A 25325-nucleotide genomic window follows, 5' to 3' on the forward strand; every position below is an offset into this window, starting at 1 on the left:
TGTGTGGAAGAGGTCTAATCCCCCCCTCCTGCCTGGCACAGAGACACAACACGGAGGCTCACAGGGAGTAGTGGGACTGTATCCCTCCGTCTGGCCACTTCCTGCTGAGGGCTGCCTGGGCTCTGAACAGAACTACTGCCAGATCATCCTCTCCTCTTTCATCTATTCATCTCTAGATCAATGGTTCTGTCTGTGATAACTTTGTGTTTCTGTCTCTCTCAGGTCCTCCAGCACCACCATGCTGTCCATGAGATCTCGTACATCGCTAAAGACATCACGGACCACCGAGCCTTTGGCTACGTCTGTGGGAAGGAGGGAAACCACCGCTTCGTAGCTATCAAGACCGCTCAGTCAGTGAGTACCACACAATTTGTGAATGTGTGTGTATGTCCATGATCCCTATTGCCCTCTGCTAGCCACGGGGAACATTGTCCTGTTAACATTTAGATAATGACCCTTGAATCAGCTGTCTGCCCTGCTGCTGTGGCATGTGTGTGTGTGTGTGCATAGAGAATAGCGATAGAGTCTATATTCTCACTATTTTGTTGTTGTCTGTGTCTTAAATTCCTGTGGGCAGGTTCTGCGTGTAGACATAGAATCTGCCTGGTCGGAATGGGATGCGTGAAATAATGAACTGCAGTAGTTTTGGTCTTTGGGTTTTCTTCACTGGTAATATGGAATAGGGGTTTAAACAATAAAACATTTAAATTAAATTGGGATCATTAACGTTAAGGAAAAAAAACAAAACAAAAAATGTGATTTTTTTTGGGGTTCCTATTACAAAGTATGTCATTGCCCTTTTAAAATGCCACTGCCCCTGTTTACAACAACAAGAATTAAAGCTGCAAGCAGCATTGCCGGGGTTCAAGTTGTGGGCCCACTGTGCCACCATCCTGACAAATTGGACACGGATGAGCTACTTCCGTACTCCTTACCATGCTTGGAAAATATCAAAACTGAACATCAACCAGATCATGCAGAATGATGCCATCCTAGATGGTGTCCGAGCCACTGCGGATGAACAAGGCCACCGAATTGACGGCTTTGAACATGACCTGTGTGACTACAGTGACCGCATAGTAACTTGAGAAAACGGTCGCCCATCTGAGCTCCGAAAAATAAAAGCTGATCGACAAGACCGATGACCCAGAATTCCGTTCTTGCCGTTGCAATCTTCGTGTTGTTGGTATAGCAGAGAAACGTGAAGGAGGGGACTCGGTTAAGTTCATGTCAGAATTCTTTGCTGATGTGCTAGGTCTGGCCATCGTTCAATCACCCCGACGCTGGGTAGAGTCCACTGCATTGGCCCCTCCCCAGTGGGTGGAGACGACAACTCCAAGCCTAGAGTGTTTATTATCCATTTTCACTACTACGGTGACAAGGAGCACATCCTCCAGAGGCAGGGCAGAGACCAGTACACTTCTGCAGACGCAAGGTGTTCATCTTTCCTGACCTCAGCTTTAATGTCACCAAGAAAAGAGCTAAGTTCTTCGATGTGAAACGCAAACTTCATGCGAAGAAAGTGAATTTCTCACTCTGCTTCCCTGCTCGTCTGCACATTGAACATACCGGGGGGAAGCTACAATTCGACTCCCACGAGGACGCCCAGCATTGGTTCGACAGTCACTTATCTTATCTTGGATCTATGACCTACTCGTTTGCCAGGTAGCATGCATAGCCTAGCCTCTAAGTTGAAGATATTTTTGACTTTACTTTACTTTCTCCCTGTTGCCATTAAAAATTACTGATACTGTCTTGTATGGTTGTCATTTACGCTACACATTTGGGGGGTCCTTTTTATTTGGCTAGATGACTAATGCATGGCTACATTTCCAGGCTTTTGCAGAGCTTTCCTCAGTTTTTTCTTTATTTTTGTCTAGATACTTACTGAAGGACTTTTCACCACTTTATACGCACATACATTCGTATGTGTACAGACACTCGGCCTCTTTCGTTTTTGTATTTTGGTTTTCTGTTGACCTTCTTCACCGTTTTGTGAATGCCTTTTCAAGTGTATTTCACGACTGGGGCTATGGAGCCTCTCCACGTTAGGATAGGAAGGTTTTCTTTTTATATTTTATATTGTATATTTTACACCTAACACAGGCTTCAATAGCACTCTCCTTAAGAAGGGGAAAGACCCCACTTCCTGTTCTTCATTTAGGCCCCTAAGTCTCCTTAATGTGGATGTAAAGGTGCTGGTGAAGGTGATAGCGAGGCGTCTGGAAGTAGTCTTACCAGGACTCATATCACAGGAACAAACCGGCTTTATAAAGGACAGATATTAATTTTTTAACATTTGTGACGCTGTTTAACATGATTTATTGTAAACAATTCTCCAACTTCCCTGAGGTGGTAATCTCCCTAGACGCAGAGAAGGTATTCGACAGAATTGAGTGGGAGAACCTATTTGCTGTTCTTAAAAAATTTGGATTTGGGGACGAATTTAGCTCATGGATCCATCTCTTGTATACATCTCCCCAGGCCAGTGTCTGTACCAATGACACCCGTTCTGATTATTTTGTCCTGGAATGTGGGACACGCCAAGGCTGCCCACTGTCCCCTTTATTATTTGCTGTCGCTAATTGAGCCCCTTTCAGTAGCTTTACGGGCATCCTCCTCTTTCCAATGTGTAAAGGAGTTGAACAAAGGTTATCATTATATGCAGATTATTTGTTACTCTACGTAAATAACCCTGTAACCTGTTTACCTTCTATCCTTTTTATTCTGGAGAACTTTGGCACCTTCTCGGGTTACAAGCTGAATCTCCAGAAAAGTGAGTGCTTCCCAATCAACCCAGCAGACAGACTTGCCCTTTTGAGCGCTACAGCTCCAGCTGACAGGCTTGCCCTTTCAGCTTAGCCGCTCTGGTTTCAAATACCTTGGAGTTGAACGTAACTTGTTCATTACATGCTCTTTTTTCTGCAAACTTTGCTCCCCTTGCACAAATGAAAACTGATTTTCAGAGATGGGGTAGCTTACCACTATCACTTAATGGAAGTATTAATGCTGTAAAAATGAACAGTTTACCCAAATTCCTTTATCTATTTCAATCTAGCCCATTGTTTTTTCCAAAGTGTTTTTTTTTAAGTCAATCAGTCAGGCTGTTACCACATTTATCTGGGGAGGAAAGGTACCCAGAGTCAGTAGATATTTACTTTAGAGGTGCATATTTAGTGGAGGGCTGGCACAACCCAACTTTTGATACTATTTCTGGGTAACCAACTTTCAGAAATTTCTACTCTGGTTGCATGCTCCAGATACCCCATTGTGCCACATAGAGGCACATTCCTATATTTCTTATTGTCTTCCTGCTTCACTCTGCTCTTCTCTCCCAACAATCCCCTCTCGCCATACTCACAATCCTCTAGTGCTGTCAACACTTAAGATTTGGTACCAGTTTTGAAGACATTTTAAATTCTCAGCTGCATCTACTATGGGTCCTATTGATAATAATTGCTTTTTTCCACACTTCTCTAATAGATAATGCTTTCTCTAACTGGACAAGGAAAGGTATTAAGTCCTTCCAAGACTTTATATGTAAATATACTTTTTTCTAGTTTTCCCAACCTGGCCTCTAAATACTCTTTGCTTCCATCTCACTTTTTCCGTTACCTTCAAATTAGGCATTGTCTCTCCTCCCAATTTTCTGGCTTCCCTGCTCCACCCCCTTGCCAACCCTGGGATGGCATATTGACTATGTTACCTCGACAGAAAGCAGTCATTTCTCAGATCTATCTGTGAATTTTGTCATTGGACAAACACTCCAACAACAAAACTAAATCTGCTTGTGAATGGGAAATGGGTGTTGAATTTACACAAGAGTGGTGGGATGAGGCGATTGATAGAGTACACTCCACTACATCTTGTGCTTGTCTTGGTCTCATACAATTTAAGATTTTACATAGGGTGCATTTTTCCAAATCCAGATAGTCTGATATATATATCCAAATGTAAATGATGAGTGTGATAGAGGTCATGTCTCACCATGTGACCTTAGTCACATGTTCATTCAATGCTCTAAACTACAAAATAACTTGGATTCTATTTTTAAAACTTTATCTGAGATGCTTGAAATTAACCTACAGTGTTGTCCCTTGATAGCGGTTTTTGGTATTCCAGAAGACTTGTTCTCCTTGGACCCCAAACATGCTGATATTGTTGCCTTTACATCCTTATTAGCTTGACGTGGAATTATTCTCCCGTGGAAGTCTGCTCCGCCCCCCTCTACCTCTCAATGGCTCAACGATGTAATGTTCTTCCGAAAGCTTGAGACTATTAAGTATTCTCTTAGGGGTTCCAATGATACTTTTGTTAGAAAATGGCAACCATTTATATCATACATTAATGGCTTGCAGAGGCTCCCCTCTGATGAGATGCTTTCAGGTTTCCCAGTAGGTATTTCCAGTAGTCATTACATAATAGGTACAGTCATCAATATAATGCTATCCAGTCCAAGCAAGTTTGTCTAAACTGATCATTTATTTATTTATGTTTTTGTATTTTGAATCTGTATTTTTGTTTGTATTATTTATCTATGTTTACACCCCCCCCCCCCCTGTATTCTTGTTTATTTGTTGTGAATTCTCTGTAGAATCTTCTAGGACTGAATTGAGGGAGGGTGTGGGATGGGTTGGCTATATGGGGTGATCAGGGTGGGTGGGGATTGGGGGTGGGTGGTTGGGAGGGAATCAAGGTGGATGGACTGAGGTAGGGTGGAGAGGTAGGGAAGGGACTAGGTGGGTCGGGTGGATGTGTTGATGTACATTTTGTAAAACTTGAATAAAATATATTTTAAAAATATGTATATATACTGTATATAAACACATGTAAAGTGTTTGGCCGATTTTTCATGAGCTGAAATAAAAGATCCCAGAAATGTTCCATATGCACAAAAAGCTTATTTCTCTCTAATTTTAGGCACATATTTGTTTACGTCATTGTTAGTGAGCATTTCTCCTTTGCCAATATAATCCATCCACTTGACAGTGTTGGGTTCTAATTTAAAATACTTGCTATACTAGAAGTTAAAGGTACATGTACAGTATGAGGAGTGTACACCGATCCCGTAGAGTTTTTAACGTTGTTGACATCTATCATCCACCAGAGAGTTCCTCAATGAGTTTGGCACCTTGACAAGCTCATTGCCTGACGATGGCTCACCACTCTTCGTACTTGGTGACTTCCACTTCCCTATGTCTGCCTTTGATTCAATTCTTTCCAACTCTCTCATTCCCCTCCTTGCCTCTTTTAACCTCACCCTTTCCCAGTCCCCTCCCACTCACAAGGCAGGCAATACGCTTGACCTCATCTTTACTAGAGGCTGTTCACCTACTAGTCTCATTGCACCACCCCCCTCCCCTCCTGGTCTCTGATTACTGTGACTACTTTGTTTCCTTTTCTGTCTCCCTTTCCTCCAACTCTAGCCACTCGGCACCTACCCAGATGGTCATGTGCCATCGTAATCTCCGTCTCCATTCTGCCTCTCCAACCCTACTCTCCTCCTTTTCTGCATCCTGTGACTCGCACTTTCTCCCGGCCGGCCTTCCCCTCCTGCTCCATGGCTGAGTTACTCATTGCGAGCTTTCAGAACAGGGCAGCGGCCAGCTGAGCAAATATTTTGGAATACTAAACTTTTGTAGGACTTATGACTTCTGTAACCGTTAAAGCCTTGGTTTCATGCATGTTAACATTAGAAGCCTCCTCCCTAAGTTTATTCACTGCTTTAGCACACTCCGCCAACCCTGATGCCACCAAAAATTCAGAAATGTCCATCTCCAACTACAACATTTTCGGCCAAGATAGAACTGCCAAAGTGGGCGGAGTTGCAATCTACTGCAGAGCTAGCCTGCAGAGTTCTGTCATGCTATCCAGGACTGTGCTCAAACAGTTTGAGCTTCTACTTTTAAAAATCCACCTTTCCAGAAATAAGTCTCTCGCTTGTTATAGACCCCCCTCCCCCCCACAGCCCCCAGCTGTGCCCTGGACACCATATGTGAATTGATTGCCCCCATTTATCTTCAGAGTTCGTACTGTTAGGTGACCTAAACTGGGATATGCTTAACACCCCGGCCGTCCTACAATCTAAGCTAGATGCCCTCAATCTCACACAAATCAAGGAACCTACCAGGTACCCTAAATCCGTTAACACGGGCACCCTCATAGATATCATCCTGACCAACCTGCCATCTAAATACACCTCTGCTGTCTTCAACCAGGATCTCAGCGATCACTGCCTCATTGCCTGCGTCCGTAATAGGTCCGCTGTCAAACGACCACCCCCATCACTGTCAAACGTTCCCTAAAACACTTCAGTGAGCAGGCCTTTCTAATCGACCTGGCCCAGGTATCTTGGAAGGACATTGTCCTCATCCCGTCAGTAGAGCATGCCTGGATATCCTTTAAAAGTTATTTCCTCAACATCTTAAATAAGCATGCCCCATTCAAAAAATGTAGAACTAAGGACATATATAGCCCTTGGTTCACTCCGGACTTGACTGCCCTTGACCAGCACAAAAACATCCGTGGCGTTCTGCATTAGCATCGAATAGCCTCCGCAATATGCAACTTTTCAGGGAAGTTAGGAACCAATATACTCAGTCAGTTAGGAAAGCAAAGGATAGCTTTTTCAAACAGAAATTTGCATCCTGTTGCACAAATTCCCAAAAGTCTTGGGACACTGTAAAGTTCATGGAGAATAAGACCACATTGGATGTAGTCTATCACGGTGCAATCCATTTTGTCACCAAAGCTCCATATACTACCCACCACTGCGACCTGTATGCTCTCGTTGGCTGGCCCTCACTTCAAATTCGCTGCCAAACCCACTGGCTCCAGGTCATCTATAAGTCTTTGCTCGGTAAAGCTCCCTCCTTATCTCAGCTCACTGATCACCATAGCAACACTCACCCGTAGCATGTGCTCCAGCAGGTACATTTCCCCAAAGCCAACTCCTACTTTGGCCGTCTTTCCTTCCAGTTCTCTGCTGCCAATGACTGGAACGAATTGCAAAAATCACTGAAGCTGGAGACTTATATCTCCCTCACTAACTTTAAGCAGCAGCTGTCAGAGCAGCTTACCGATCACTGCACCTGTACACAGCCCATCTGTAAATAGCCCACCCAACTACCTCATCCCCATATTGTTATTTATTTTTGCTCTTTTGCACCCCAGTATCTCTACTTGCACATCATCATCTGTACATCTATCACTCTAGTGTTAATGCTAAATTGTTATTATTTCGCCACTATGGCCTATTTATTGCCTTACCTCTCTAATCTTAATACATTTCCACATTTCCACACACTGTAAATAGATTTTTATATTGTTTAACTCTGTGTTGTTGTTTTTGTCGTGCTGCTTGGCTTTATCTTGGACAGGTCGCAGTTGTAAATGAACTCAACTGGCCTACCTGGTTAAATAAAATGAAATAAAATAAAAAATAAATCATCCTTCGACTCCCTACCCTCTACCTTCTCTGCCTGTCTATCTGCTGCTAAAGCCACTTTCGATCATTCTACATTTCAAGCTTCTGCCTCTAACCCTAGGAAACTCTTTTCCACCTTCTCCTCTGTCCTTAATCCTCCACCCCCTCCTCATTCACTCAGCCTATTAAGTCCACTGGTCCCACTCCCCTACGCCTTGATCACTTTCTCCCCTCTCTCTGCAGAGGGAATCTTGTGACTAGTGAGGTCTGGCCACCCTACAACCTGCCCACTCGACCCATCCCTTCTCCAGACCATCTCTGGAGATGCGTCCTCCTGGACTTCAAAATGGCCCAAGTCGCTCCCCTCCTCAAGAAGCCAACACTCGATTCCTCTGTCGTCAAAACCTACAGACCGGTATCCCTTCTTTCTTTTCTTTCCAAAACACTTGAATGTGCTGTCTCTGACCAACTTCCTCGCTATCTCTCTCAGAACCATCTTCTTGACCCTAAACAGTCAGGCTTCAAGTCGGGTCACTCAACCAAGACTGTTCATCTTTGTGTCACGGAGGCTCTCTGCACTGCCAAAGCTAAATCTCTATCCTAAATCTCTGTGTCTGTGCCACGTACTCTCACGACTGGTGTCCCCCAGCACTCGGTTCTAGTTCCTCTCCTCTTGTCTCTGTACACAAGTCCCTGGGCTCCATCACATGGTCTCTCCTATCATTGCTATGTGGATGACACTCAACTACTTTTTACGCCTTCGCCCCTTCCTGACACTCAGGTGGTGACACGCATCTCTGCATGCCTGGCAGACATCTCAGCTTGGATGTCGGCCCACCACCTCAAGCTCCACCTTGACAAGACGTAGCTGCTCTTCCCCCCGGGGAAGGTCTGCCTGCTTAAAGTCCTCTCCATCACTTTTGACAACTCCACAGTGTCCTCCCAGAGTGCAAAGAACTTGGTGTGACCCTGGACAACATCCTGCCATTCTCTGCAAACATCAAAGCAGTGACTCGCTCCTGCAGGTTCATGCTCTACAACATCCGTAGAGTACGACCCTACCTCACACTGGAAGTCCTAATCCAGGCACTTGTCATCTCCCGCCTGGACTACTGCAACTCTGTTGGCTGGGCTCCCCACTTGTGCCATCAAACCCCTGCAACTTATCCAGAACGCTGCAGCCCGCCTGGTGTTCTACCTTCGCATGTTCTCCCATGTCACCCCGCTCCTCCCATGTCACCCCGCTCCTCCCATGTCACCCTGCTCCTCCCATGTCACCCTGCTTCTCCCATGTCACCCCACTCCTCCCATGTCACCCTGCTTCTCCCATGTCACCCTGCTTCTCCCATGTCACCCCGCTTCTCCCATGTCACCCTGCTTCTCCCATGTCACCCTGCTTCTCCCATGTCACCCTGCTCCTCCCATGTCACCCCGCTCCTTCCTCACACTCCACTGGCTTCCAGTAGAAGCTCACATCCACTACAAGACCATGGTACTTACCTACGGAGCAGCAAGAGGAACTGCCCCTCCCTACCTTCAGGCTCTGCTCAAACCCTACACCCCAACCCGAGCACTCCGTTCTGCCACCTCTGGTCTCTTGGTCCTCCCACCGCTACAGGAGGGCAGCTCCCGCTCACCCCAGTCCAAGCTCTTCTCTGTCCTGGCGGTCTCTGCCAATCTTCTGAAAACATCTGGAACCCTACCACTTCAAAGAGTATTTTATATAATCCCACAGCACGTTCTCACCAAGACCACCCCCTCCTAACTTTAGCCTACCAGTTGAAGTATTTCATTAGGTTTATGTGGTCAAAAAGGAATGAAAATACAATCACGAGCATCCACTTTTATAGAATATAGGCCTATAACGACATACACAACCCTCGCAATATCAACTGGAATTACATGGGTCTATTACTGAACTTTCACTGGCAACATGGTTACAGACACAACAATATTATAGTATCCCTTCATCGTGAGGAAAAGCACATGAGCTAATTATAATACACAAAGTAAGCAAAACATAGATATGCATCATTCCAACATTGCCTAAACATTGCCTACTAATGACAGAGACCTATAGAAACAATATATCAATTAAGATGTACAAACTATGGCATAAGGGAACGATGAGCGGATAAGAGTTAAGCTGTAATTAAGACATTGATGAGTGAACTCAGATGGACAATATGCCTTTTTGTTCAGCACCTTTGAAATGGATAGCGACAGAATTCAGAACATGGGCCGTTCTTACAGTATTCTCCTTGTACACCAAGTCAGAAACGTAGGATAAATAATGGGGGCATATAAGCAGACAATGAAAGCTTTTAGAATATTCGATGATGACATTTCTCTAAAACTGGCTATAGGCTACATGTGCACCACCAAGTCAGAACTGCAGGCTATGTTCTGAGGGGGAGAAGGACCAAATTCTTAGGGTGAGACGCATGGGCTACTAACAGCTTACTTCACAACATACACTTAGTATTACTTTCTAAGCTACAGTATACATATATCCCTGGCTTATTACATCATTTATGCAGCAGCATACAAGAGAAAGGCCTATTTTTGGTTTTGATTCATGGGGCTTTCAAGACAACTTGGAACTTTGGAGAAAAAAAAAAAACAGGTAAAATCATGATGTCAGTGATCTTCAGGTCAGAAAGTCGGAGCTCTAGGAAAAGACCCGACCGAGTTCCCGACTTGGAATTCCGAATTGTATGAGTGTTCAAAGTGTATTTTCCCAGTCGGAGCTCATTCCCAGTTGTCTTGAATGCACCAAAATCTGTGATTTCCCAGTTGTTTTGAACCCGGCAGAAGTCATGCTGGATTGACAGCACGGACAATGGATTCAACCATTTCTGGCCCATGGTGTTGATTGTGAATGTTAATCCTATTATGCTTGTAAAAGAGACCCTTTCAGACAGATGTTTTAAATCCTTAAACCCAGACTTGGACCACACACCCTCTCCACCGAATAGCAGGCAGGGGAAGCAAAATAGTGATTACTTTGCATCGCAGTAAGCCACTGAGCCATTGATTCCTTCCTCATTGTGGAATTTGCGATTCCCGACTTGTGTAATGTCCAATGGCCGATGATCACCGAGACATTCTATCTATCATTTCTCTTCGTATGACAAGAATTGAAAAGGATTTGCCAGTAGATTGTTAACGTGATTCATGATGATGACTGCTTGTCTACAGTACATTTGTAGCTAAGATTTTGAAGGTATGACTTTGACATGATCAGTCCAATCAATGCTACAGTAGATATAATGTGATTTGATGTCATTTTACCTGTGGCCAAGGACCTTGAGCCTTTTTGGATGGGCACTTCTAATTTAAATCTATGGCAGCACCCAATGGGGCTTGAACTGCCTAGCTCTCCCTGAAGATTCTTCGGTGACGTAGTGTATCCATGAGTGACAGAACACTGAGCCAATCATGGCGCAACTAGAGAAAATTCCCAAAGCCTACCCTCTGCTTTTCACTGGCTGCCCCTCCACCACAGAAACATATTTTTTTAGCTCAACAGGTAGGGCTTAAAACAGGCTTGGCTCTGCCACACCTGCCCTGAATGACGAGTCACCACTGAATGTAAATGACTAGGTAAATAGGTAAACTATTATACTATGGGTTGTCTGATTTTGTTTTATTAACAACATTAAATGGCAAAAATAGTAGCACACTGGAAAGTTATCATGTCCTGAGTGATAAAGTATAGGCTTTGAATTCCTTTTCCAGCAGCTACAGTAGGCTACACACTGCATTTTAAGTTGAGCGTCACGTGGTGCACATTATACTATTTAATCCCTTCATCTGAACATCGGAGCATCAACAACAATCATGCATGTCATTTCAGTGCAACAGAGGAATATATAGAGGAATTTATAGAGGAATATATAGAACTGACATGCTTCTGTATTAGGCTATGCCATCTATAAACCGTGATGAGGGGAGCAGGGAGGAGCCGTGCTGTATGAGTGATGAGGGGAGCAGGGAGGGGCCGTGCTGTGTGAGTGATGAGGGGAGCAGGGAGGGGCCGTGATGAGGGGAGCAGGGAGGGGCCGTGCGGTGTGAGTGATGAGGGGAGCAGGGAGGGGCCGTGCTGTATGAGTGATGAGGGGAGCAGGGAGGGGCCGTGCTGTGTGAGTGATGAGGGGAGCAGGGAGGGGCCGTGCGGTGTGAGTGATGAGGGGAGCAGGGAGGGGCCGTGCTGTGTGAATGATGAGGGGAGCAGGGAGGGGCCGTGCTGTGTGAGTGATGAGAAAGCAGGGAGGGGCCGTGCTGTGTGAGTGATGAGGGGAGCAGGGAGGGGCCGTGCGGTATGAGTGATGAGGGGAGCAGGGAGGGGCCGTGCGGTGTGAGTGATGAGGGGAGCAGGGAGGGGCCGTGCGGTGTGAGTGATGAGGGGAGCAGGGAGGGGCCGTGCGGTGTGAGTGATGAGGGGAGCAGGGAGGGGCCGTGCGGTGTGAGTGATGAGGGGAGCAGGGAGGAGCCGTGCGGTGTGAGTGATGAGGGGAGCAGGGAGGGGCCGTGCGGTGTGAGTGATGAGGGGAGCTGGGAGGGGCCGTGCGGTGTGAGTGATGAGGGGAGCTGGGAGGGGCCGTGCGGTGTGGGTGATGAGGGGAGCAGGGAGGAGACGTGCGGTGTGAGTGATGAGGGGAGCAGGGAGGGGCCGTGCGGTGTGAGTGATGAGGGGAGCAGGGAGGGGCCGTGCGGTGTGAGTGATGAGAGGAGCAGGGAGGGGCCGTGCTGTATGAGTGATGAGAAAGCAGGGAGGGGCCGTGCTGTGTGAGTGATGAGGGGAGCAGGGAGGGGCCGTGCGGTATGAGTGATGAGGGGAGCAGGGAGGAGCCGTGCGGTGTGAGTGATGAGGGGAGCAGGGAGGGGCCGTGCGGTGTGAGTGATGAGGGGAGCAGGGAGGGGCCGTGCGGTATGAGTGATGAGGGGAGCAGGGAGGAGCCGTGCGGTGTGAGTGATGAGGGGAGCAGGGAGGGGCCGTGCTGTGTGAGTGATGAGGGGAGCAGGGAGGAGACGTGCGGTGTGAGTGATGAGGGGAGCAGGGAGGAGCCGTGCGGTGTGAGTGATGAGGGGAGCAGGGAGGGGCCGTGCGGTGTGAGTGATGAGAGAGCAGGGAGGAGCCGTGCGGTGTGAGTGATGAGGGGAGCAGGGAGGGGCCGTGCTGTTTGAGTGATGAGGGGAGCAGGGAGGGGCCGTTCTGTGTGAGTGATGAGGGTAGCAGGAAGGGGCAGTGCGGTGTGAGTGATGATGGGAGCAGGGAGGGGCCGTGCTGTATGAGTGATGAGGGGAGCAGGGAGGGACCGTGCTGTGTGAGTGATGAGGGGAGCAGGGAGGGGCCGTGCTGTATGAGTGATGAGGGGAGCGAGCAGGGAGGGGCCGTGCTGTGTGAGTGATGAGGGGAGCAGGGAGGAGCCGTGCTGTATGAGTGATGAGGGGAGCAGGGAGGAGCCGTGCTGTATGAGTGATGAGGGGAGCCGGGAGGAGCCGTGCTGTGTGAGTGATGAGAGAGCAGGGAGGGGCCGTGCGGTGTGAGTGATGAGGGGAGCAGGGAGGGGCCGTGCGGTGTGAGTGATGAGGGGAGCAGGGAGGGGCCGTGCTGTATGAGTGATGAGAAAGCAGGGAGGGGCTGTGCTGTGTGAGTGATGAGGGGAGCAGGGAGGGGCCGTGCGGTATGAGTGATGAGGGGAGCAGGGAGGAGCCGTGCGGTGTGAGTGATGAGGGGAGCAGGGAGGGGCCGTGATGAGGGGAGCAGGGAGGGGCCGTGCGGTGTGAGTGATGAGGGGCGCAAGGAGGGGCCGTGCTGTGTGAGTGATGAGGTGAGCAGGGAGGAGCCGTGCGGTGTGAGTGATGAGGGGAGCAGGGAGGGGCCGTGCGGTGTGAGTGATGAGGGGAGCAGGGAGGAGCCGTGCGGTGTGAGTGATGAGGGGAGCAGGGAAGAGCCGTGCGGTGTGAGTGATGAGGGGAGTAGGGAGGAGCCGTGCGGTGTGAGTGATGAGGGGAGCAGGGAGGGGCCGTGCGGTGTGAGTGATGAGGGGAGCAAGGAGGGGCCGTGCTGTGTGAGTGATGAGGGGAGCAGGGAGGGGCCGTGCTGTGTGAGTGATGAGGGGAGCAGGGAGGGGCCGTGCTGTGTGAGTGATGAGGGGAGCAGGGAGGGGCCAAGGCTGAGAAATGCCTGTTCTTCCAACAATCCGTCTCCTTCCTAGGGTATCGCGTTTCCACGTCAGGGGTGGAGATGGAGAGTGACCGCATTGCAGCCGTGCGTAATTGGCCGACTCCCACCACGGTAAAGGAGGTGCAGCGATTCTTAGAATTTGCCAACTACTACCGGAGGTTTATCCAGGGTTTTGGTCAGGTAGTGGTTCCCAATACTTCACTGCTGAAGGGGGGTCCAGTGCGCTTGCAGTGGACAGCTGAGGCGGACAGGGCTTTCAGTTACCTGAGGGCTTTGTTTACCTCGGTTCCCGTGCTGGCTCATCCGGATCCCTCTTTAGCATTCATAGTGGAGGTGGACGCGTCCGAGGCTGGGATAGGAGCTGTGCTCTCTCAGCGCTCGGGTACGCCACCGAAGCTCCGCCCTTGTGCTTTCTTCACGAAGATGCTCTGCCCGGCAGAGCGAAACTATGACGTGGGGGACCGGGAGTTGTTGGCTGTCATCAAGGCCCTGAAGGCGTGGATACATTGGCTTGAGGGGGCTAGACACCCTTTTCTCATCTGGACTGACCACCGCAATCTGGAGTACATCCGGGCGGCGAGGAGACTGAACCCTTGCCAGGCAAGGTGGGCCATGTTTTTCACCCATTATGTGGGCTCCCAGAACTTTAAGGCAGATGCATTGTCCTGGTTGTATGACACAAAGGAGAGGCCCATGGATCCCACTCCCATACTCCCCGCCTCTTGCTTGGTGGCGCCGGAAGTGTGGGAGCTGGACGTGGACATTGAGCGGGCAGAGCCCGCTCCCCCTCAGTGTCCAGCTGGGCGTCTGTATGTTCCGCCTGCTGTCCGCGACCGGCTGATCTATTGGGCCCACCAGTCACCCTCCTCTGGTCATCTTAGGATCGGACGGACGGTGCGCTGTCTTAGTGGGAAGTACTGGTGGCCCACTTTAGCTAAGGACGTGAGAGTTTGTTTCCTCCTGCTCTGTGTGCACCCAGTGCAAGGCTCCTAGACACCTGCCCAGAGGTAAGTTACAACCCTTACTCGTTCCACAACGGCCATGGTCGCACCTATCGGTGGATTACCTAACCGATCTTCCACCTTCACAGGGAAACACCGCGATCCTGGTCGTTGTGGATCATTTTTCTAAGTCCTGTCGTCTTTTCCCGGTCTCCCTACGGCCCTACAAACTGCGGAGGCCCTGTTTACACACGTCTTCCGGCACTACGGGGTGCCTAAGGATATAGTGTCTGATCGGGGTCCCCGATTCACGTCAAGGGTCTGGAGGGCGTTCATGGAACGTCTGGTGGTCTCGCTCATCCTTACCTCCAGTTTTCACCCCGAGAGTAACGGGCAGGTGGAGAGAGTTAACCAGGATGTGGGTAGGCTTTTGAGGTCTTATTGCCAGGGGGGGGGGGGGGTGTACTATCACGACTTCCGCCAAAGTCGTTCCCTCTCCTTGTTCGGGCTTGTGTTTGGCAGGCAACGTCACCAACTTTCTAGTCATCACTGATCCATTTTTCCTTTTCCATTGCTTTTGTCTTGTCTTCCTTCACACCTGGTTCCAATCCCATCAATTACATGTTGTGTATTTAACCCTCTGTTTCCCCTCATGTCCTTGTCGGAGATTGTTTGATTGTATGTTTGTGCTAGTTATGTGTTGTTGCACGACGGGTTTATGTACCCATTTTTATTATTTTTGTATATACACGATCATATCTTTTGTTCTGCTGACCCTGAGTGGGGGGTTATTTTCCAGACACGACACTCCGATGGCCCTCACCTCTTCCCTGTCGGCAGTCTCGTCATTGTTGGTAATCAAGCCTTCTACTGTAGTGTCGTCTGCAAACTTGATGAGATAGAGGCATGCATGGCCACACAGTCATGGGTAAACATGGGTACATGGGTACAGGAGGGGGCTGAGCACACACCCTTGTGGGGCCCCTGCGTTGAGGATCAATGAAGTGTAGATGTTGTTTCCTACCTTCACCACTTGGGGGCGGCCCGTCAGCAAGTCCAGGACCCAATTGCACAGAGCGGGGTTCAGACCCAGGGCCTCAAGCTTAATGGTGAGGTTGGAGGGTACTATGGTGTTGGATGCTGGGCTATAGTCAATGAACAGCATTCTTACATAGGTATTCCTCTTGTCCAGATGGGATAGGGCAGTGTGTAGTGTGATGGCGATTGCATCGTCTGTGGACCTATTTGGGCGGTAAGCAAATTGAAGTGGGTCTAGGGTGACAGGTAGGGTGGAGGTGATATGATCCTTGACTAGTCTCTCAAAGCACTTCATGATGACAGAAGTGAGTGCTACGGGGCGATAGTCATTTAGTTCAGTTACCTTAGCCACCATTGTTGCTGTTCCCAATAAAGCTATCTTGAAGCATGTGGAGACAGCAGACTGGGATAGGTATGGATTGAATATGTCCGTAAACACACCAGCCAGCTGGTCTGCGCATGCTCTGAGGTCGGGGCTAGGGATGCCATCAAGGCCGGCAGCCTTGCAAGGGTTAACACTTTTAAATGTTTTACTCATGTCCACGGAGAAGGAGAGCCCACAGTCTTTGTATTGTCCTCAAAGTGCGCAAAGAAGTTGTTTGATTTGTCTGGAAGCAAATCAGGACTTGTTTTCTTTTTGTAATCGGTGATTGTCTGTAGACCCTGCCACATACGTCTTGTGTTTGAGCCGTTGAATTGCGACTCCACTTTGTCTCTATACTGACGCTTTGCTTGTTTGATTGCCTTACGGAGGGAATAAGGACACTGTTTGTATTCGGCCATGTTTCCGGTCACCTTGCCATGATTAAATGCGGTGGTACATGCTTTCAGTTTTGCGGTGGTACGTGGTTTTCAGTTTATCATCTGATGCGCTAGCGAGCTAACATTAGCTAAGCTAATTGAGACTATATAACTTTAACTGTGCGCTTTCTCCCCTTACAGTAAATAACAACAAGTACATTCAGATTACTATGCACTGTAGCAGCCTACCTGTGGGCTCTTATTGTAGAAGCCTGTCCTTAATATTTAACTTTTAGTTCTGTCATTCTTATTCCATCTTCCATTGATTAGTCTAGAAATGTCCTCGGCTCCCACACGGAGCCTCGAGCTCTATGACCACTGTCGGGAAAAGCATAATCTTTTCTCTCTCTCTCTCTATGGGAGGGACAATATAGACCATCTTCAATGTGAATTCATGTGCAATTGTATGCACATCCCTAATATGGACATAACAGGATTGGGGGAAGGCTGTGCTTAAACTGCTTCACTTCTGGTACTTTGGACATGTGTCCACACGGATCGGAAGGGGAGGGGGGGCAGCTTTGGCTGAGAGTTTTCTTTTGCAAGGGTTTAGGCTTCGTAATCCACCGGAGCTTTCAATTTTCAGACACGTATAGGCCCAGAAGTCACACAGCTGACCAAATTACTCTGGATTTTACTTCTGGTTTAACTGACATTATTTGTGTCTGTGTGTCTTGTGTTTTGTCTCTGTTTCATCTGAGGCCGTCTCTCTGCTCTCTGATGCCATATTGATGAGTGTGAGTGTGTGTCACTGTCTCTATCAACCCATTCATCCTCCCAGGAACTGACCTGGAGCCCTTTGACACACACAACCCAGCAAGCTGCCATGTATTCCTCTGAGGTTGCCAAGAGTTCAGTACCTGCAGTGTTTTCTGAGAATACAGAGATGACAAGACAGATCTGTCCCTCTGTTCATTCCTCATTTTTTATATATACATATATATATATATATATAGAGAGAGAGAGAGAGAGAGAGAGAGAGAGAGAGAGAGAGAGGTGAAACTGACAGAGAGAGGAAAGAAATAAATTATGAAAGACAGCGAAGAGAAAGGGATGAGAGTTGGTCTGAATGAGAGGAGGGAGAGGTCAGACACACTATATGATTTAAATAAGACTGGGTCAGAGTTCAGATGTGGTAGGAAGTAGGAACCCAACACTAAACTGGGGATGTCCATGTAGTTCTCCAAACACTGTCTGTTAACTCCCTGTTAGGCCTTAATCAAATATTAAATATGTTCTATATTTCATTGTTCCCCAGTCTCACCCCTTAAAACCCCACATCGACAGTAAATGCTGTATTGCACTGTGGATGTGAGTTGATGTGTTTGTGCATTCGTGTGTGTGCTCATGTATATGTGCGGGCTTGCGTGTGTGTTTTGTTAACCACAGAGATACCGTTGGAAGTTTACATACACCTTAGCCAAATACATTTAAACTCAGTTTCCACAATTCTTGACATTTAATCCTAGTAAAAATTCCCTGTTTTAGGTCAGTTAGGATCACCACTTTATTTTAAGAATGTGAAATGTCAGAATAATAGTAGAGGGAATGATTTAGTTCAGCTTTTATTTCTTTAATCCCATTCCCAGTGGGTCAAAAGTTGACATACATTCAATTCGTATTTGGTAGCATTGCCTTTAAATTGTTTAACTTGGGTCAAACATTTTGGGTAGCCTTCCACAAGCTTCAAAAATAAGTTTCATGAATTTTGGCCCATTCCTCCTGACAGAGCTGGTGTAACTGTCAGGTTTGTAGGCCTCCTTGCTCGCACACGCTTTTCCAGTTCTGCTCACACATTTTCGGCAGGATTGAGGTCAGGGTTTGTGATGGCCACTCCAATACCTTGACTTTGTCGTCCTGAAGCCATTTTGCCACAACTTTGGAAATATGCTTGGGGTCATTGTCCATTTGGAAGACCCATTTTACGACCAAGCTTTAACTTCCTGACTGATGTCTTGAGATGTTGCTTCAATATATCCACATAATTGTCCTCCCTCATGATGCCATCTATTTTGTGAAGTGCACCAGTCCCTCCTGCAGCAAAGCACCCGCACAACATGATGCTGCCACCTCCGTGCTTCACGGTTGGGATGGTGTTCTTCGTATTGCAAGCCTCCCCCTTTTTCCTCCAAACATAACAATGGTCATTATGGCCAAACAGTTCTATTTTTGTTTCATCAGACCAGAGGACATTTCTCCATAAAGTAGGATCTTTGTCCCCATGTGCAGTTGCAAACTGTAGTCTGGCTTTTTTATGGCGGTTTTGGAGCAGTGGCTTCTTCCTTTCTGAGCGGCCTTTCAGATTATGTCGATATAGGACTCGTTTTACTGTAGATATAGATACTTTTGTACCTGTTTCCTCCAGGATCTTCACAAGGTCCTTTTCTGTTGTTCTGGGATTGATTTGCACTTTTCGCACCGAAGTACTTTCACATCTAGGAGACAGAACGCGTCTCCTTCCTGAGCGGTATGATTGTTTGTACAGATGAACATGGTACCTTCAGGTGTTTGGAAATTGCTCCTAAATATGAACCAGACTTGTGGAGGTCTAAAAAGAAAATCTGAGGTCTTGGCTGATTTCTTTTGATTTGAAATTGAAGGTAGGCCTTGAAATACACCCACAGGTACACCTCCAATTAACTCAAATTATGTCAACTAGCCTGTCAGAAGCTTCTAAAGTCATGACATAATTTTCTGGAATTGTCCAAGCTGTTTAAAGGCACAGTCAACTTAGTGTATGTAAACTTCTGACCCACTGGAATTGTGATACAGTGAATTCTAAGTGAAATAATCTGTCTGTAAACAATTGTTGGAAAAATTACTTGTTTCATGCACAAAGTAGATGTCCTAACCAACATCCCAAAACTATAGTTTGTTAACAAGAAATTTGTGGAGTGGTTGAAAAATTAGTTTCAATGACTCCAACCTAAGTGTATGTAAACTTCTGACTTCAACTGTATATAAGTGTTCTACTTCCTCTCCCCCTCTCAGGCAGAGCCAGTGATCCTGGACCTTCGGGACCTATTCCAGCTCATCTATCAGATCAAACAGAGAGAGGAGATGGAGAAGAAAGCCCAGAAGGACAAACAGTGTGAACAGGCTGTGTACCAGGTACACACACAATACACACAATGTTTACTATCTGATTATTGTTGGTGCTGCTGCCTCTATCGTCAACTGCACTGATCTTCTTCCCTCTCTCCTTTCTCCCCCTCTCCATCCATCCCTATGTCTTCAGACTATTCTGGAGGAAGATTTGGAGGATCCTGTCTACCAGGTAACTTCTAAACACTAATCAGAATGCTTCTCTATGCTGTCTATCCAGTCAGTCAGTTTCTTTTTAATGCTTATTTCAATCTCGGTGCCTGTTTATCTGTGTCTGTGGGGAGTTGTGGGGGAGTCCCAGGATTATTTTCAGATGAATGGAGATGTGTGTGAAGTTTTCTGGGATTGCTTGCGGGCGAGACTTACAGATGATTCTGTCTGACCAATCACATCTTTGCACCATATTCTCAGCCTGTCCTTTTTCTTCTATTCCTATTTCCTATTTTTCTCTTTATTCCTCCTCTCCTCTCCCTGCTGCCTGTGTTGTAGTACATTGTGTTTGAGGCGGGACACGAGCCCATCCGCGACCAATCAGAAGAGAGCATTTATCAGGTACAAGCCTCTCCTCTCTGCTTGGATCGGATTGGTGGAGTTGTGTGAGTGATAGGAGCAGGGTTCCAATGGGATAGAGATGATTTGAGAATACCCTCAGGGTCATTCCATGTCATTTCAACTAGCCATTTCAACAAGCCATCTCAGATTGTTCTGAAATGGTTTTTTCGTAGTTAGAAAAAGATAACATTGGCATTCCTGCAATGTTCTTTTGTTGAAATTTAATTAGATCTCTGAGAAATTAAGGTAATTTGATTGCACCCAAATTGGCCCTTTAAATTTATAGGATTGATATAATATTCAATACATATAGTACCTGTCATCCAATTTGGGCCCAAAAAAACTCTAACATTGAGTAGCTCCATACTACTAAGACAGAGAACTGATACTATATATTCGTTGTTGTGGTGGAATTGCCGTGGTATGTCTGTGAGTGGCTTTTGACCATTTCTTTAGATTCCTTGTTTAACTCATTGTTAGAAAAAAGTTTGGTCCAAATCGGATGTTAGGTACTATATTTATTAAATATTATATTAATCGTATATATTTAAATGGCCAATTTGGGTGCAATCAAATTACCTTAATTTCTCAGAGATCAAATTTTATTTCAACAAAATAATGTTGCAGGAATGCTATCTGTTTTTAACAACAACAACACATTTCAGAACAATCTAAGATGATGGGTGTCAAAATCCTCTTTTTTGTTTTTGAGGTGGAACGACCCCTCACTTACAGCTTCACTATTGACAGACACACCACTGAAACCTGAGAGAAAAATTAACACACATGCATGAGTAAGGCAGACCCCTCCTCCTTCCCCTTCCTCCATCTTTTTCTGAGGAGATGAAGGAGGGAGTGGGAAAGAGAGATTAATCACCAGGCCCTTGCTTGATCTTTCAAAGTAATAGAATGAAAATAGAGCATGCTCTAACACACACACACACGCGCGCGCACACACGCGCGCGCAAGAAGACGTGTTAGAATCGTGCAACAGAGGAACCAACAGATGAATAAAGATGTCTGCCTCTGGAAATAAACAACCAGAGAGATGGAGAGATGAAGAAGGATGAGAGAGGAAATAAACAAGAGAACGAGAAGAGGAGAGCGAGGGATTAGGAAAGACGGAGGAGAGATGGAGGGAGGAGAGATGGAGAGAGTACTCAGGCGGTAGTAGTTATCTGTGGTAGTCAGACTGTTATGACAGAAAGACGTTTTTGTCCTATCACGTTTTCATTAACGTTTCCACAGCAGATCAGTCAGGTGGATTAGTTTGATAGTCTTACACTTCAGGGACAATCAATCATCAGTCAATAGAACAAAACACAAATAAAACATATAGAGACATTGTCCTGTATCAATCTGTCTGTCTGTCTCAAAAGTCCACAGAGTAGTGGCCAAGAGTAGTGGCCAAGAGTAGTGGCCAAGAGTAGTGGCCAAGAGTAGTGGCCAAGAGTAGTGGCCAAGAGTAGTGCACTACATGATGAATGTGGTGTCATTTGAGACAAAGCCACAGACAGACAGACAGACAGACAGACCAGTTTATTACATGTCTCTCTCTGTGGTAAGACCACATTGATCCACTTTATTGGAGAGGGAGAAGTGGGGGACTTAGCTGGGAGAGAGAGAGAGCTGTTCATACATATCAGACTGATACTCTAAATGAAGCCTCAACTCATATATTTGAATGCAGATTACATCACTCATTAACTCTCTCTATCTCTCGCACGAATGCACGTACGCACATGCGCATACACACGCGCACACACACCCTCAGATGCAAGCTATAAGGGACAATAATGTCCAGGCTTTAGTCTCTATATATTTGGCTGTAAGGATTTATTTTATAGTCTTGTATTGCTTTGGTATTTACTACAATTGGTACTTTCTGGTACATTAAAAATGAAGGTTGTCATGGTAACAAAAGCTAACGTGTGGTTGGTGGGCTTTGTGGTGATTGGTTGGTTGTCCAGGTTCCGACCAGCCAACAGAAGGAGGGGGTATATGACGTCCCCAAGAGACACCCAGTGAGTCCAGCTGTGTGTGCCTGTCCCCCTTTTGTGTCCCCCTTGGTGCTATGGTGTGTCCTGTGGATACTCTGTGGTGTGGCTTTGTGGTGGTGCTGGTCGGAGTCACTGTGTATGTGGATAGGAGTGGGTTTGGGTGGGGTTTGCTCTGTGCTAGGCGCTGGTTGCATGCAGTGTTGTGTGTTTGTGTGTGTGTGTGTGTGTGTGTGTGTGTGTGTGTGTGTGTGTGTGTGTGTGTGTGTGTGTGTGTGTGTGTGTGTGTGTGTGTGTGTGTGTGTGCATTGCATGCAGTGTGGTGTCGTGGTGATGCATGGCTGGCTGTGGTCTGCTGGTGAACAAACATACATGATCTGACAATACTAGAACGAAAGATATTGGTAAGAGAGAGTGTGTGTATGTGCACGCCTTTGTGTGTGTGTGAGTGTCATCCCAGTTGACCTTGATCGTGGTCAGGATGCAACGTAACTCTCCATGTCCTTTGTGATCTTATTGAACATGGTAGTTAAACATCTCTGTTTCATTAGCTAATAACTGCATCTTCAGAACCACTATAGTAGCTATTCTACACCTGTTACAACTACTCCATCTCTGACACCTGTCTAAAAAAAACATTCTAAAACTAGGGTGTGAGCCTCACTGTCTGTGTAGAAATTTCTCAATCTTCCCTCTTCCTCCTATACTCCCCCTGGTCTCTTCTAGCTCACACTGCAGAACACACACACACACACACACTGTGCACTGTCGTAATCAGACGGTGTGGGTTATGGCTGTTGGTTTTGTCTTGTGTTGCTTTTGAGGCTTATGGTATTTACCAATGAGATCCCACAGCCCTACTGCTCTCCTTAACCAAGCCACAACACCAACACCTATTGGCTTTGTGTTTGATACATACCTGTGTGTGTCTGGTGTTACGGTGCTATGGCCAGTAGGGTCTGAAACCTCTGTCTAAACCATATGCGTCACGATTATTTAGTCTGTCGCCTTCTGTCTCTCAATGCTATTAACCAATAATAAACCAATAACACACAGCCACACACACACATAACACACACACACACACACACACATACATACACACACACACACACACATAAAACAGACAAGTACGACTTCAATCTCCTGAGTCCTTGACCCTGTGTGAGTTTACACAGTCTGTTGATTCAACAGAGGTCAGCCAATTGTCATCTGGCAATGAAGGACAAGTAGGCTAGTGTGTGTGTGCATGCGTGCATCCATGTGTGTGTGTGTCTGTGTTCAGTGAGACAGGAGCTCAGGGAGGTTGGTGTTAATTAAGGGGGCTGCATTAATCGTATGCAAAACCATGCCCATGCTAATTACTGTTTCCTCAGAGACCAATAATTGAAAGGTGGTTGTCGCAGTGATGAGGAGAAAGGGATGGGCAAAGAGAGAGAGTGAGATGGATAGAAGAGGAGGGCAGGAATATGTGTAATGAGGAGTGTGTGCGTGCATGAGTGGCTATATAAAGGGGGTACCGAGTCAATGTGAGGGGCTACATGTTAGTTGAGGTAATATGTACATGTAGATAGGGGTAAAGTAGTGACTACCTTGTCTCCATATGTCTGTATTTGTTTGAGTGTATGATACATCATGTCTGTGTTTCTATCCTACCCTCCATCCATGTGGCTGAATGGTCATCATCATCACCAACAATAACATCATCACCAACATCATCCATCATCAACAAGCACACCATCATTATCAACAACATCATCACCAACAACATCACCACCAACATCATCACCACCAACAACAACAACATCATCACCAACAACATCATCACCAACAACATCATCATCACCAACAACAAAATCATCATCGCCAACACCAACATCATCACCAACACTATCATCATCACCGACATCGTCATCATCACCATCATCACCAACAACATCATCATCAACAACATCATCACCAACATCCATAAACATCATCACCAACAACAATATCATCATCATAACCAACATCCATCATCATCATCACCAACATCCATAAACATCATCATCACCCCCAACATCATCACCAACAACAACATCATCATCACCACCAACAACATCATCATCATCAAAAACAACATCATCACCACCAACAACATCATCACCAACAACAACATCATCATCAAAAACAAAATCATCACCACCAACAACAACATCATTTTCACCACCAACATCATAATCATCACCAACAACATCATCACCAACCACTACATCATCATCACCAACAACAACAACATCATCAACAACAACAACATCCATCGTCACCAACAACAACATCATCAAAATCATCATCACCAACATCAACATCATCAGCAACAACAACATCATCATTAACAACATCATCATCACCAACAACGTCATTATATTCATCATCACCAACATCACCAACAATGTCATTATATTCATCACCAACAACATCATCACCAACAACAGTTTCACCAACAACATCACAAACAACATCATCATCGCCAAAACATCATCATCATCATCACCAACATCAACAACATTATCACCAACAACAACGCCATTAAATTGACCATCACCAACATCACCAACGACATCATCACCAGCGACATCATCAACAACAACATAATCACCACCAATAACAACATCAACAACAGCATCACCACCAATAACATCATCATCACCAACATCATCATCACCAACATCGTCAACATCACATCATCATCACCAACATCATCACAAAACATCTTCGCCAACAACATCATCGTCATCAACAACAACAACATCATCATCACCAACAACGTCATTATATTCATCATCACCAACAACGTCATCATCATCACCAACAACAACATCATCACCACCAAAAACATCATCACCAATAACAATTTCACCAACAACAACATCACCAACAACAACAACATCATCACCAACAACAACGTCATTATATTGATCATCACCAACAACATCATCACCAACAAAAACATAATTATATTGATTATCACCAACAACATCATCACCAACAACATCATCGTTACCCACATCATCATCACAAATATCATCATCGCCAACATCATCATCACCAACAACATCATCACCGCCATCATCATCACCAACAACATCATCATCACAACACCATCATCATCACCAATAACAACATCATCCTCACCAACAACACCATCATCACCAACATCATCATCAGCAACATCATCACCAACAACATCATCACCAACAACATCATCATCGCCAACATCATCATCACCAACA

The 25325-nt window shown here is 46.2% G+C and overlaps 1 protein-coding gene across 5 annotated transcripts in view; it reads left to right on the forward strand.

Annotated features, from left to right (window-relative positions):
* LOC110524511 (disabled homolog 1) overlaps positions 1–25325 on the forward strand; it is a 357464-nt gene that overhangs the window by 314858 nt on the left and 17281 nt on the right. For 3 of the 5 annotated variants that reach the window (XM_036978314.1, XM_036978313.1, XM_036978315.1), the window contains 5 exons: positions 223–354; positions 19391–19510; positions 19638–19676; positions 19994–20056; positions 22027–22080. In XM_036978314.1, coding sequence (XP_036834209.1) covers positions 223–354; positions 19391–19510; positions 19638–19676; positions 19994–20056; positions 22027–22080 — 408 coding nt within the window. The remainder of the gene's footprint in view (positions 1–222; positions 355–19390; positions 19511–19637; positions 19677–19993; positions 20057–22026; positions 22081–25325) is intronic. The other 2 variants (XM_036978316.1, XM_036978317.1) reach the window with 2 other exon arrangements.

Source organism: Oncorhynchus mykiss, chromosome 5 (genome assembly GCF_013265735.2).
Source record: "Oncorhynchus mykiss isolate Arlee chromosome 5, USDA_OmykA_1.1, whole genome shotgun sequence".
NCBI classification, from domain to species: domain Eukaryota; kingdom Metazoa; phylum Chordata; class Actinopteri; order Salmoniformes; family Salmonidae; genus Oncorhynchus; species Oncorhynchus mykiss.